Source organism: Lissotriton vulgaris, unplaced genomic scaffold (assembly GCF_964263255.1).
Source record: "Lissotriton vulgaris unplaced genomic scaffold, aLisVul1.2 SCAFFOLD_1429, whole genome shotgun sequence".
NCBI lineage: Eukaryota > Metazoa > Chordata > Amphibia > Caudata > Salamandridae > Lissotriton > Lissotriton vulgaris.
This window is the reverse complement of record NW_028241135.1, coordinates 154,662-170,880: the sequence shown is the minus strand read 5'-3', so window position 1 is coordinate 170,880 and position 16,219 is coordinate 154,662. Positions and strand designations below refer to the sequence as shown.

At 44.0% G+C, this 16,219-nt stretch overlaps 1 protein-coding gene across 1 annotated transcript in view; it reads left to right on the top strand.

Annotated features, from left to right (window-relative positions):
• LOC147672106 (mediator of RNA polymerase II transcription subunit 13-like) overlaps nt 1-16,219 on the top strand; it is a 465,300-nt gene that overhangs the window by 316,691 nt on the left and 132,390 nt on the right. The window contains exon 6 of the mRNA XM_086948030.1: nt 5,925-6,119. Within this exon, the coding sequence (XP_086804156.1) occupies nt 5,925-6,119 (195 nt within the window). The remainder of the gene's footprint in view (nt 1-5,924; nt 6,120-16,219) is intronic.

Here is a 16,219-nt window from a genome sequence, read left to right as displayed (position 1 = left end):
TTACAGGTTATACTCCCCAAAGGTAAGCAACGAAAGACAACAAAGGTGGGGACGGGTTAGTGAGGGGACACTTTCATGATTAGTATGAAGAACCCTCACTCACCAACCTGGTCGGTGACATGCTTCATCACAGGGTTCCCACCGGGTAGACCGAATGTCTGCCTGGTGTGCTTCAACGCCTGATGTTACAGCGGAGTTGGTGTTTGTGAATAGTGCAAAAAAATGTTTGTGGTGTTAAAAGAAAGCAGCAGTGTCTCGAAACATTCTTTATTGAGAGACCAGATTGCGTTAGTTTAAAAACAAATGTGGCGGACGCCAAAAGGTCACAAGTTCGAACCAATAGTGTCCTTAGTGTAAAAAAGTGTTGGTCAACCTCTTTCTGCTCAAATTGGCTTGGTCAGCCGAGCTTTCATCAGGACCAGAAAGTACCCCGGGAGCGGCAGCACTGGGAGAACCATGGCCTGGGATGTGATGTGACGTGTCCGCTGGAGTTGGTCAGACAGCATCTGCAGGACATCACCACCACAGATGTTTACAGACCATCCCAAGAGGAGAGATGTCTGGGCATAGCCCTGCTCTCTCAAGGGGTGCTCCCCCGCTGACTAGGGGAAGCCATCAGGCCACCTGGCATGATGAACTCGCCTGTCTGCCTGTCCCTGCCCGGCCGGGGCTGAGGTCATCCTGCAAGCTGTAAATCGGCCCAGGAGACAGGAGGGACAACATGTGTGTGGGTACGGGGCCACAGGTTATCTCTAATGGCCATTCCAATGGGTCTAAGGGTAGGCCCCCTGCCAATCTCCCTAAACTTAGCACAACTTAAAAGCTGTCCTGGGCTCCCCCTCCACTCACGCCATTCCACAGACCCACTGCTCAGGACATCACGCGCTCCCCCGTGTCTAGTCCCGTTCTAAGCTTTAATCCCTCCACACCATACCCCATCTATCTAGCTTGCGCCCCTGCTGATAGTGTCAGTGTCATGGACAGGAAGAGACCAAACAGCGGATCACGTGATGTCTGCCTCCGGTATGAAAGACGAGGGAGAAAGAGAGAACTGTCTTTCCATTCCTTGAGACTTGCACCCTACACTCCTTTTCAAAGTATTCATATAGCCCTGCAAACCGTAGGCAAGGGAACTGAGACACAGAGGCATGACCTAATTTGACCAGGATCGCACAATACACCAAGCAGGACATGCATTGACAAAGCCTGTGGGTCTGGCATTGGCGCTTTTTGGCTTTATCAATACTAGTTTTGTTGTGTTTTTTTGCCAAAACGTTGTTCCTGAGGAAGCTGCCTGGCCCTGGTAATTCTAGCTTTAAAAACTTTGGTTTTAGTCTTAAAAAGCACACATGACTGTAGTATTCAGCAGAACTGAAGGGATCTGCTTTGTGTGTGGATGTGATCTCCCCGCTTATTCTTAAATTAGTCTCTAATCAGATAGCCCCGGTGCTCACTAATATCTGTAACGCCATGTTCCTGACAGGTCACTACCCTACAATCTGGAAGAAAGTCATTTTGAAACCCCTCCTAAAAAAAACGACACTAAATCCAGCTGAGTTAAAAAGCTATCGTCCTATTACCTCGCTCCCCTATCCATCAAAAATGTTCGATAAGGCAATTAACTTACAACTGTCAAGCTTTATTGACAAGAACGAGCTGATAGATGATACCCAATTTGGGTTTAGAAAGGGACATGGGACCTAGACCGCTTTGACAAAAGCAAAAGAAGAGGTCAGGATAATCATGGACCAGAGCGGTGCAGCGGTCCTAATACTTCTAGATCTGTCTGCAGCTTTCGACACGGTCGATCAAAACATCTTGATCGACCGTGTCGCTGCTATTGGCATTCAGGGCAAAGCTAAGGCTCTCCTGGCATCCTTTTTATCGGACAGAGAGCAGTCTGTGAAAATGGGGAGTTACTACTCGCCTGATTTCACCTAGCCTTGTGGAGTTCCCCAGGGCTCCTCGCTAAGTCCGACGCTTTTTAACATCTACGTGTCGGACTTGGCGAGGGCGATTAAGTCATTTGGCATTGGATTAACATCATACGCCGATGACACTCAGTCCTGGCAATCCACAAAAACGGAGCAGTAGTGGCCGCTAACTTCCAGGAGGGTATGAGAGCTATTAGCACATGGATGGACCAGAACTGCTTAAAACTAAATTCCGACAAGACGGAGGTCATGCTATTTGGTGAGCTGACCCCGTCTTGGTCCCCAGTCTGGTGGCCATCTGAGCTGGGAGCTCCTCCCCTACCGGTATCAAAAGTCAGAAATCTTGGAGTCTTATTTGACAATAGACTAACTTTTGTCACCCTCGCTAACGCAGTGGTCTCAGCGTCCTTCTACACCTTGAGAATGGTAAAGAAATTACTCCCTTTCCTACCCCCAAACGCAGGTAAAACCTTAATGTCCACTCTGGTCTTGGCAAAGGTTGATTATTGCAATGGCCTATTGTTGAATGCACAGGAGCAAGTCCTGAACAAATTACAGCTTGTGCAAAACGCCGCTGCAAGGATCCTAACCGGCACACCTAAATTTTCATCCATCTCTCCCATCATTCGCCAACTACACTGGTTGCCGATCAGATGTCGCACAAAGTTTAAGGCCTTTTGCATCATTTACAAAGCACTGAACAATACTGGACCAGACTTCTTAAAAAAATCTATCAGTGTCTACAAACCCAACCGATCCTTGCGTTCTTCGGCACTTCAGCTGCTTAACATCCCACGCACAATGAAAGCAACATGGGGAGACCAACGCTTCGTAGTTGCTGCCTCGAAATTATGGAACAAGCTTCCCCCTCATATTAAATCCAGTTCATCTTTATTAATATTTAGGAAACACCTTAAAACTTGGCTTTTTGACCAGTAAATTTAGCAGGAACCCTTTGCAATCTCTGGGGAAACTCCAGCGCCAAGACACCGGAAGGTATTTGTGCGCTTTAGAAATTTTATAAATAAAATAAATCTTTGTGAAAGAACAGAATGCCATCACTCTACTCTGACGTTAGCCAATAGCAGAAGTGGGCTGACCCACTGCCCTTGCTGAACACTGTTTGGGCGGGAGGAAAATGTGATTGCCACAAGAACATATGAAGAAGGTTGGCTGAAAGCCCACAACGGACAGTCACTATTTCTGTAAGAACGGGGCAGTGAGAAACTAAAAGAGAATCATAGGGGGGACGCTACTGTTCGGTTCTGAGTTTCTTCTGAGACCGTTGCAGGAAGTCACGGTGGAAAAGCAGACACTGAGGTAGGAAAATATTCACGCCGGCGCGAGCAGTCTCCTGTTTATCCACTGCGCAGACACCAAGTCAGAGCGAGCGAGCTCACTCTCGGCCCGGGGCTCTTTTCACACTGTCAATTACGAGAGGAAAACGTTGCATCTGTTAAGAGGTGCATCACACGAAAAGCATCTCAGCGGAGCCTCAATCTTGCGCAGTGCCCAGGGGTAGCGTGTTTTCACTGCCAGATGCTGGTCACATTCGAGTGCCACGCAGCTGTCGGCAGACTCCGAAGTCAGTCGCACTGGTGGCAGTAAATACGTAACTGAGCCGTCACTCGCCAAACAAGGTTTGCCTTGCTACGTGTTCCGTAGAAAATCATGTCGTCTGGGAGCAACATCCGTATCCCACTAGTTGCCTTTCAATCAAGGCAGAAATCTCCATGAGTTCTTGGACAAGTCAGTTTTCGAGCAAGGGAAAGTCCTTAGCTGCTGAAGCAGAGTTTTCCAATAAATCGTTGTTCGGAAGTAGCCCTGCCATATTTGGGCTGCATGAGCTATGTCTAAATATGATTGATTCTTATGCCTATATAAGGATATGTTGATTATATACAACAGGGGAGGGTTGTGCAGGGGGTAGTGTTTTAGCGTTTAGAGTAGTGTCGGGGTGTCGTGCAGGGTAGTGCTTGGATGTAAGGACCGGACTGGTGGTTGGGGGGAGGGTTGTGCAAGGGCTAGTGTTTTAGGGTAGTGTTGTGGTGTGTAGTGTAGGGTAGTGTTTTAGTGTTTAGGGTAGTGTTGGGGTGTCGTGCAGGCTAGTGTTTGAGTGTAGAGAGTGGGCTGGGTGAAGAGGGGGGGTTGGGCAGGGGGTAGTGATTTAGGGTTTAGGGTAGGGGTGTTTGAGTAGTGTAGGGCAGTGTGGTGTTTGGGTAGTGTTTTAGAGTTTAAGTGTAGGGTAGTGTTTTTGTATTTAGTACTTGGTGTAGTGTTAGGGTAAATGTTTGTTTTTTAGTTACTAGTCAAGTTTTTAGTTCGCACACATTAACACTTGCAATGTAAAGTTATGCAAACTAAAAACTTGCATAGTCATGGTATTTGCTAAGTAAATCTTCGTAGTAAAATGCTGCAAAGTAATGGTATGCGAAATAACGAGTCATATACCCCTAGGTTGGAAGGGTACAAATTGGTGGATGAGGTCATGCATGCTGAAATCTAGGCAATAGAACAAATGCTGCAAGAAGAATGACATTGGTTTCCCTGGTAATTTCAGATCCCTAAAATAGAAAATAGGATCATTTAGGTCGATTTACGAACTCAAGATGTTTAAATACACAGAAATGGAAAGGTGTAGCAGTCTTCGTGGACAGATATCTTGGATGTCAACTTCATTTTATGATGGATGGCAGTAGTTTTCTCTCTTCATCAAGGAATGTGACGATGGTGCAAACATAGTAAACAAAATAATTTGCAAGTTTTAACCAACCACTAAAAAACAGTGACAAATAATTTGTATCTTCTAGGTATTCGGCCTCAATAAATATTGCAGATAATCCTTTTCTTTTCAATACTAGTGCTTAAAAAACCTTTTCCACCTGCTCCCACTTGATCCAACTCAGGGAATACATTCATATTAAAGTCTAACAAGTAAAGGGCTCTCCTTCTTCCATATTCACCTCCTAGCCATTGGACTTTTTCCTATACCTTCTATTGCTCCTCTATTTGTCAATCTCTTTACCCACTTAAATACCTCCAAGAACACTACTCTGGGCCAACTTCTCTCCGTGTGACTAACCTTTTTTCAATGGGGTTTCCTGCCATTAATTCACTGTTGAACCCAGACATTTGCTTCTTTCACTTCAGCACATCCCTAACAGAATGGCATCAACTACCACTGGTAGTCTGCTAGAAATATTATGTTATTAGTAACAGTTATTGATGACTACTACTATTACACATCTCCCACTTCTTCAATACCACAGGATGATAGCCTTCCATGGTTGACACCTCAGGGTCCACTATAAAAGCCATGTAGATTTTTTCATTAAGTCAACAGTGCTTACTACATTTAGGGCTCTACGCCAAGTGACTGAAAACAAAATCTCTGTATGTTACTTCAGTCTGCACAGTGCCTAACAAAGATCATGCTCCTTTACAACCTATACAACTACCTTTAAGGCAGCATTCAAGACCCACCTCCCACTTTGTGAAAATGCCACATTCTCAGTCTGCCAATATCAGAGCCACCTTCATTGGTGGAGCTTTGAATCTTGTCCTAGGTTGAATATAGTATTCCTAGATTTTAAAAAGTTATTGTGCCACTTTACTGCGGTTGCTTGCACAACCATCCATTTATGTTATGTGTACGTAGTATCTACTAAAAAAAATTTTAGCTAATAAAATAAAGATGAGCCTTGGTAAGTTTTGCAACGCGTCCTGTAGTTTATACAATTGCAAAATGTGCTTTGTGAAGAAACTGTTTAATCTGTCGCAGCGTTGTACGTTTTACTTTTTAATACTTGGAGCCTAAACTGCAGAAAATGTGAATTTAACCCTTCATCAGTAGTGACATTAAATGAAGGAAATCTACTTTAAAATCCAATTGTTTTTGTCCTAAGAATGTCTTAATTGAAATACACTTATACATCCTCTTGGTATTCAAAATATTATCTGACTCAATATAATGCTTATTCTTTTTCCTAGCTGGTGTGCGAATGGTCTATCCTGCATGCTTTGTTCTAGTTCCTCAGATGGACATCCCTACTCAAAGTTCTATGGGATCAACTCATTGTGCAACTACCTGTTTGGGTGCCCACCAAGTGCCTACTTCTACCAGAGATCCTGCCATGTCTTCAGTAACACTAACTCCGCCTACGTCACCTGAAGAAGTTGTGCCAGGTGCAGTAAATATTTGTTCACGTAATCTGAATTATGTTGTGGTTGGCTTCTTGAATAACACAATCCAAAGTCCTCTAGAACATTAAGGTTAATGGCCTTTGTTAATTTTACAACTGAGTAATGGTTTAATTACAACTCTGTAAGGTTGTAAATGTTCAATTGTCTTGTGTTTGTTGATTGCAATAGCCTTCCGGTGGAGTGGCATGGAGGCAAATTTGACTTTCCGTATTCTTATTGTGACCTATAGTCCCAAAAACTGGAGACTGTGTATTAGTGCACTAGGTGCCAACAGTTGTGATTGCAGGTCAGCAATAACCGGATAACTGACTTTAGGCTTGTGGACCATGCTCACTGTAACTTTACTTTCTCTGCGATAATGTACTAACAGTAAACCCTGGTGAGGTGCTGTTTGGAGAGAATTTCGAAGTGTAGTTTATTTGCCTGGGATTCCCCACAGCCTCTGCTGCTTGTGTAACCTAGTTACCCACATCATAGTACTTTTCATGGTTAGTTGTTCATTACAGAATGCCTTTATTCCTTAAAGCCCCACAGTGAATCTCTCCTAAATTCTGTGTATTTCAGTTTTTTCCAGTATTGGGGTATCTTTCATAGATTCACATGCCTGAATCATCCCCTGTCAGTGTTAGAGTCCCACGGTACATAAAAAAAGCAAATATTATGCACATAACCATAACATAGGTAACATAGAACCAGGAAGTAAAGTAGCCAGAAACTAAAAGGAAAAAACTTCCACATTTGACTTGTCCAAGTCATTCTATACAGTACAAACTGTAGCCAAACAGGCAACAGCACCCTCCAGAATGTTCTCCTCAGAGGCTCAGGCTCTCAGATTTTCTACCGCACGTCCTGTGAAGGGAGTCTCCCTGAGCTCTGCTCAGTACTTTTCAATTTCCTTCAGGAATACTTCCATTTCATGATGTCTTAATCTAAGAATTCTCTCTTTCGACCTTGTGAGTCCTGTGGGTATCTCCGGCTGCTTTCTGAGGACCCCCACAAGAAGTGCATTTATTGCTTGTATCCTGATCACCAGGTGAGAGACTGCAAGATCTGTAGAACATTCCCTAAAAAAATCCTTTAGAGACAGAGAAGGACGTCTACTTCTGTGGCTACAGAAGAATTAAAGATCAAGACAGCCCCTTATCTGATATGGGCAGTGTTACATCTGGCACAATTATGTCTTCTAGGAAGAGGATTGCTGAGGAGGATTTCTCTACCCCTGGGGCTAAGGTTTTGAAAAAACACCTCTAGAGGTGCTGAATTGCCATCCACCTCAAAAAAGTTTCCTCCACCTTCTTAAGGGTAAGCCTCTGCCTACAACGCTCACGAGAAAAACTGCGAAGTCTCTGCCTTCAAAACGAGTTTCTGAGAAGGATTTACCTACAAAAAAGGTTCCTTCATCGACTACATCGACGACGACATATTAGTCGACGAAGCCTACCGTCGACGCTGCAACGGCTTAAAGTACGACCATCTCATTGCCGCGACCACAGATGATCATGTTTGCATCAACACAGTCGACGCTGGTATCCGTCTCTGTGAAGCCAATCTCTTCAACGAAGGAATTTAAATCTATTTTCCACGTTCCTTCGACGTCGAAGATTAGAAGGGCCTCGTCTGCGGCCGCCTCGTCGTCTGCGGCCGCCTCGTCGTCTGCGGCCGCCTCGTCGTCTGCGGCCGCCTCGTCGTCTGCGGCCGCCTCGTCGTCGCTACAGTTATCATCTTGCACAGCGGTGCAGGTTTGGTCCACGTCTACGGCCACGGCACCTTCTACACTGTCTACGACGTCTGCACACTTGCCTCCATTGACAACAGCATCTTCCTTGCTGCACAGGCGTGGATCTTCATTGGAGGCCCTCTCTCCACTTCATGTTTCCCCAACTAAGGTACCTTCTTGAGTTACCTGAACAGCTGCTGGATTATGGAGAGGATGATTATGAATCCGAAGAGGATGACAGATTCCGCACTGCCAGGAGCCCTTCAGAATTAATCATTAAATATCACGAGGGGGATCAGGATGATAATCCTTCCCCAGAGACTTAGTCCAGCTCCAGATGCGATCACTACGGCACATATGCCTTTGGCTCTGTTAAGTAATTTACAGTTCATGTTGGATGATTATTATTGCGGTTTCCCTCCATCTGAATCTGCTTTGTGTGTTGCACCAACACCTGTTCCTCAAACTTCATCTTCTGCATTGTCACCCAGACCACCTTCTCCGGTGCCTTCTCATCATTCTCATGATGCTCACACCTCTGACGACGATAGGGAGGAAGCAGAATTGGACGACAGATCGCTTCTTACGGAGTGGGACGATTACCAGATACAAACTCTGTCTCCTTCAACTCCGGCTCCCATCGATTCTCCTCCAATTTACATCGGAGGTTTTCATCTTCTTATGGAAAGGGCAACACAAAGGTTCCTCCTGCCTATGGAAACCAAGAAGGATGAATGGTTCGTATACGACTTCAAAGATCAGCCGAGGAAACCGTTTTAGACTATTCCAATCATTGACTTCATTTGGGAAGAGGGATTGAAGGTCATGAAAGCTCCTGCTTCTGTTCCTGCTGTCCTGCCCCGCCTCGACAAAATATTAAGCACCAGACAATTTGCCTGCATGCCTCATAGGTCAACCAAAAGCTGACTGTTGCCCAAGCAGCGCAACCATGAGCAAGAAGCCCCTCCTACAGTTACAGCTCCTCCGGATCGAGATGGCAGGTGATTGGACGCTATTGGAAGAAAGGTTTCCACCATGGCAGCGACGACCGTCCTTGCTGCTAATTCTCTGGCCATTTTAGGCCGATACGACAGACCGATGTGGTCGGACATTTCTCCCTACATCGATATGTTGCCTGAGCCATCTAAATTGGAAGCTCTAAAGATCCTGCAAGAAGGAAGTATCTCTGCTGAAATCATAGATTCGGCCGTGGATGTTGCATCTACAGGTTTTAGACCACTAGCGCGTGCCGCAGTACTACGGCAGCAAGGCTGTCTGAAATCTAGATCTTTTCGCCAGGAGGTTCAGGCAAAAATAATTGATATGCCGTTTGATGGCGAATCACTTTTTGGCCAGCATGTGGATGAGGCCCTTCAGGCCATCAAGAAGGATACAGAGACAGCAAGATCTCTCCGTACTCTCCAGTTTCGGAAGCTGCCCTTTCGTGGTGCTAAGGGCCATGGATCCTTTTCAGGTCGAGGAGGTTATAACCAACAAAGGTCATACCAATCTTACCAAAGTAACCAATGTTACTCCTCCCAACGCCTTTTCACAGAATAAGATAAAGCCCTCCTATAGCGAACGGGATAAGTCTAAAAAACAGTGACAACTGCCACCTGTACTACCGCCTACCCCTTTAAAAGTTGGTGGAAGAATCTCCCAATTTTACTCAAATTGGTCCGCTATAACATCAGACATATGGGTCCTGGACATTGTGGCTATAGGCCATATTCTAGAGTTCATAAAGATTCCTCCAAATTCTCCGCCCAAAGGTCCAGCTCATTTCGAGGAGCTTTTTTCCCAGATAAATCTGATGCTATGAAATGGAGTGATCGAAATGGTCCCTCAATTACAAAAAAGAACTGGATTCTATTCAAGATCTTTCCTGATGAGGAAAAAATCGGGAGAATGGCGCCCCATTCTAGATCTTCGCTCCCTCAACAAATACTTTAAAAAGTTATCCTTCCGGATGCGGGGATCACATGGCCACCCTCTACCTCCAAGACTCATTTTTCAATGTACCAATTCTACCCAGACATAAAGTTCTTGCGGTTCAGAGTGGCTGGCAGGGACATCCAGTTCAAAGTCCTTCCTTTCGGACTACGTTCAGCTCCCTGTGTGTTTACCAAGGTTCTAGCACCGATGGCCGCACACCTTCATCTGGAGGGGATCTAGATTTTTCCGTATCTAGACGACTGCCTTACCAAGGCAAATTCTTTCACTATTGCGAAAGCCCACATTCAGAGAGATTTGTCCCTCTTCCCATCTCTGAGCCTCTCCATCAATTTCAACAAGTCTCATCTCATCGCAAAGAAAGACATTCGTGGGAGCCACGTTAGACACTCAACTGCCACAAGAATTTGTCTCAAGCGAAAGGCAACAAAGGATTTACAGCTTTGCCCACCTATTGCGATCAAAAAGATGCGTTTCAGTCCGGCGATTCAAGTCATTTCTGGCAATGCTTTCTTCCTGCATTCCTTTAGTCCAAAACTGCCGTCTCAGAATGAGACCCCTGCAAGAGGAGCTCAACGAACACTGGTTACAGGTTTCGGGTCCTTCGACTATCTCATTCACATCACTCCTCGGATGCGAGAAGAATTACACTGGTGGACTTGCAAAAGGAACGTGGCAGCAGGCTGTGCATTCCTAGTGGATGCTCCAAGTTTAGTCATCACCACAGACTCATCCCTCGAGGGGTGGGGAGCACACCTTCAAGGGCTGACTGTCAGCGGCTAGTGGAACGTCCAGCAGCGGACATTGCATATCAACCTCCTAGAATTGCTGGCCATCTTCCTGGCCCTAAAATCTTTTCGCACCATCATTCTGGGAGCATCAGTATTAATCTGGATGGACAACACAGCCCAGCAAATTTGGGATAGGACACCAGATCAGCCTGCCACCGGTCCATGCTAGGAAGTTTCCAATTTCCTGGCTGATTCCCTTAGCAGGTCCAACAGTATCCAATCACGAGTGGGAGCTACATCAACCAACTTTAGATCAAATTTTGCTGTATTGGGGTCATCCCGATCTAGACCTGTTTGCGACCAGTCAGAACCGCAAATGCCCATACTTCGCAAGGTGACTTCCCCACAAGGGGTCACACGCGAATGCTTTTGCAATGAATTGGTCGCAAATCTATGCTTACGCCTTTCTCTGATACCGTTGGTTCCCAGGGTTCTCTGGAAAATTAAGAGCCTTGTCGGCTAATGCTCATTGCTCCCAGGTGGCCTTGCCAGTTCTGTTTTACCAAACTCCTCTTTCTCTCCGAATGCGATCCCATTCAGTTTCAATCAATACCAAACCTTCTGTCCATCCAGAACAGACAGATTTGCCACCCGGATCCTGCATCTCTGAGATTAGCGGCCTGGCACTTGAACACCTGGAATTCGCTCATTTAAACATTCCTGCGGACTGTAAGGAGGTCTTAGCGAATGCTCGAGCGCCTTCCACTATTAAGACGTACTGACTTAAATGCATGTGGTGTCGAACTGCCAATATTAATTCAATCCATGCAAAACCGGAGTAGATTCTACCATTCTTTTGGCACTTGGCAAGATCAGGCCTTTCCCATTCTACTCTTAGTGTTTTTAGCGGCTATTTCAAGATTTTGACAAGATGGTTTCAACTCTTTATTCAGCTAGGATCATTTAACAGTTCTTCAAGGGATTGTTTTGAATGTTTCCTCCCATCTGTCGCCCACCTCCATCCTGGCATCTTAACATGGTGCTTGCACAACTTCTGCGGCACCCCTTCAAACCTATTCATAAAGTGGATTTGAAGTTTTTATCTTGGAAAGTGTCCCTGCTATTAGCTTTAACATCTGCTAGAAGGGTCCGTGACATTCAAGCCTGCAATGTTAATCTGCCATTCCTTCAATTCACTTCAAATTCGGTAGTGCTACGCACTAACGCCAGTTTTATGCCTAAAGTCTCTTCGGACTTACATCTAAATGAACCGATAATTTTAAAGACTATCTTTCCTAATCCTCAATCACCTGTGGAAAGGACTTTGCATACCCGTGAGATCAAGAGATGTCTGAAATTCTATTTACAAGGTACTACTTCAATCCGTAAATCTGACCAGCTTTTTGTGGCCTATGGAAGAATACGCCAGGGACACCCAATATCCAAGCAGACCATAGCTCGTTGGATTGTTGCTTCTATCAGTTTCAGTCATCAACCAGCAGAAAGACCATTGCAAACCACTCCAAGAGCACATTCTACTAGAGCAATCGCCTCCTCTACTGCCCTTTTTGCTGATGTGCTGCTTCATCTAATCTGCAACAGGGTCCAGCAGGCACACATTTACCAAGCACTACTGTTTGGAAGCTGCCAGTAATGCAGATACTTCTGTGAGACAAGCGGTTCGCCCTAATCTTTGTAAATGAGGTGAGCCTATGTTCTTCCCTCCTCCTCTTTACTGTTTTCTCAGACACGTATCAGCTATGCTTATTTATTTTTATAAACATTGCCCTTCGTGTGTGTGTGTGTGTATGTGTGTGTGTGTGTGTGTGTATATATATATATATATATATATATATATATATATATATTGGGATCTTTCGAGCATTATGATGGATGTACTGCTTTCTACTCTGATTCAGGCATGTGAATCTATGAAAGATACCCCAATACTGGAGAAGAATAAAAGTTACTTGCCTGTAATCTGTGGTTCTCCAGTATTGGTATCTTTCATAGATTCACATGCAACCCACCCACCTCCCCTCAGAGGCTCGTTTATGCTCTTTTCACTGTGGATCACTTGTGCGAGAAAATCTGAGATTCTGAGCCTCTGAGGAGAACATTCTGGAGGGTGTTGTCGCCTGATTGACTGCAGTTTGGACTGTATATAATGACTTGGATAAGTCATAAATGTGGACGTTTTTTCCTCTTGGTTTCTGGCTACTTTACTGCCTGGTTCTATGTTACGCATGTTATGGTTATGTGCATAATTATTGCTTTTTTTTATGTACCGTTGGACTCCCACTCAGACTATGGGGAATGATTCAGGCATGTGACTATATAAAAGATACCAATAATGGAGAACCACAGATTACAGGTAAGTAACGTTTGGTTTTTATCCATCCACATCTGACTTGGACGTGGCACATCCATCTAGCACCTCTTCCTCAGTCTTGCTGCATATGCTAGTGCATGAGGTATTCCAGATCTCTACTGTCGTCTTCTGCTCACTAATGCCCACAGTTCTATTCTGGCTACAGCCATAAATGATTCTCATTAAATATCATGGGTTTGCCCTGTGCCCCTCAGAACCTGGGTATACAATTATAAACTACAAGTGATTCTGTTGGGTACAATCAATTATTTACCAGATCTGCGATTGATGCTGTTAATTGAGCATTTATATTCATGGCCAAAAATTGATCCCTTTTCAGGCAGAGTGATAGAGCTTCTATCGGACTCTCTACATCAAAATAAATATTTCAGCTCACAAAATACAAAAAGAAATTTATTTTAATTTAATTGTTCAGCTGTCCATAATACACATAGTACATACAATACATTAAATTATACTAAACTATATCAAGTGTAAAATCAAACATTCCCAGTGTTCACACATACAAACATGAGACATGAAAAACATGTATATTCAAATGTCCCAAAAATGTAAGTTCAGAATATCCTTCTATTTTTCTTTTTTGCATTGTAAGATGGCTGACGCCAGACATAAGATATTCACGTCCTTGACGTGCATATCTTCTGTCTGGCGTCAGCCATCCTATAATGCAAAAAAGAAAAATAAGATATTCAGAACTAAACATTTTGGGATATTTTAGAATTTTTTTCCTTACCCTGCTCAGACTAGTTTAGATTTAAAGACCCATACCACTGATTCTAACAGGTTAGACATACTGTGGCAAAAAATCTCCTCCAACAAACGGATAATCAACATCACCCACCTTGCATATTGCATAGAGCTGATAAAATCACGACCAACCATAAAACCAAATGTGCGAATTAGACATTTCTATGATCATGGCATCTACTAAACCTAACAACCAATAAAACGACCCCCTTCCAGCAAAGTGCTGGTCCTCACTCTACCATTTTGTTTATCCCATCGTGGACTAAGATCATAAATGCCTCGTTATCACAAGGTCAAATCCCAGACAAGTCACTCCTCTTCTAAAAAAAAACAACTGAAAACCCTTCCGATCCAAACCACTTCAGACCTGTTAATAACATCCCTATGCATGCCAAAGTTCTGGAAAAATGTGTCCAGCAACAACTGAGTCTTCACATCTCGGATTTCAACCTTCTAAATGATTACCAATCAGGGTTCAGACCGAACCATAGCACAGAAACGGCAATCTTGCAAATAGTAGATGACGCATTAAGAGCTCTCGATCACAATGACACATGTCTCCTAATACTGTTGGTTTTATCATGTGCGTTTGATACGGTAAATCATGCCAGAATCTTGGACAGGTTGAAAAACAGAATGGGGCTAGATGGTTTAGTACTTAAGTGGTTCAGCTCCTTCCTAGAGAATAGATCTCAAAAATTCATTGTCATTCAAACACTGTCAGGGTCTACCAGAAACACAATTGGAGTTCCACAAGGCTCTACGTTATCCCCGGCGATTTTCAATCCTCCAATGGCTAACCCTAAATCACCCGAAGCTAAACCCGCAAAAAACGGAATTCTTACTGATTACACCTCAGAAAAGTAATCTCAATTCAGCAGAGTGGGCCAACTTTATCACAGCTCTAAAATGCACCCCGAAGATTGTCGACTCAACTAAATCCTTGGGAATTACTCTTGACAAAAATCTGAACATGACTGCACACTAACACAATGGCAAAGAACGCAGTTTCCACCTAAGCTACCTGCTGAAACTAAAACCATTCCTAAATAAAACAGATCTGAAAACAGCAGTCCAGTCACTGGTCATTTCAAGGATCGAATACGGGTGCACTACTCTGGCAGGGCTTCCTAAGATCACAACAGCCCCTTTGAAAGCATGTCTTAATGCAGCCGCAAGACTGATATCAGGATCAAAAAAGTATGACCACATCTCCCCCCATCTGAAAGTACTCCAGTGGCTACCCTTCGAGGCAAGAATTCACTTCAAGTTAGCGTGCATCACCCATAATGCATTTCACCATTAAACTCCGGTCTACCTTGCACAGAAACTCACGCTGTCAGGAGGAAACAGAGGCACCAGGAGCAAAGACAATCTTCTGAAACCAGCTCGTTTTTGTAAGAAAAAAACCTATGACCGAGCGTTCTCTGGGGCAGCACTACAAATTTGGAACGCTCTCCCCCCTAGCATTAGAAGAATTCCATCCACCGCAGCATTAAAAAAAGAAGCGAAATTGTTCTATATGGAAACTTTTCTACAATGAATCCTGACAGCAGTAACTCTGGATATATTCTCTCCATATTTGTTCCATTCACACGCCAGCATCTCTCTTCACTCATGTGAGAGGGTACATCTGTAACACTCATGGTGGGGTGATTCAATGCGCTTCGGATATATCTGTTATACGCTTCCCTGAAATGTACTGTTGTAAAGAGTTTGTTTGTTTTCTGCAATCTATGGTTATTAAGGGTTCTATTATTGAGACATATCTGTAAAGCGCTCTGATACTCCTTACAGGGTCATGTCCGCGCTATATAAAACACAAAATAAATAAAGCAACAAGCACACATTACAGAAGTAGTGGATCTCCTGCAAAAGGCAGCTATAATTATTGCCTGTCTTAGAAATAGGGCCCAGAGTTTATTTGGCACATTTCCTCGTACACAAGACAGATGTGTCATTAAAGGCCACTGAGATCCCAGAACCATGTAAGTGTAAATTAAAACCATAAAATTCGAAATGACTACACTGCAGGAGATCACCCCTCTCCTAAATAAAGGAGACTATGACAGGGAACCTCAAGGATGTGTACCTACACTTGCCAATGAACAAAAAGCGAAAGTATCTAAGATTCATATTCGACCAGGTCCATTACTGGTTCACAGTACTACTTATTGGGATAAAATAAGCTCTGTGGATCCTCACCTAATGCCTTGGTGCCTTTAGCAGCCCACCCACAAATAAGGGGGGATCCAAGTCTACTCCTACCTGAATGACTGGCTCATAAACGCAAAGTCCTGCCAACAGTACAATGACCAAAACCAAGACAGGGTCTGGGCTCACTGGCAATAAGGACAAGCCTCACCATCAATTAACTATAAACCAAAAACAGTACCAATATTGCCACACTATTTCAACTTGGACCAAGGATGATCACTCGAATCACTGACTGAAACAGTAACTCTCGGGAAAAGTTTTGTCCGGAATAAATCAAATGAGTTTAATTGTTTTTACATTACAAGCATCATATCAATGAGCA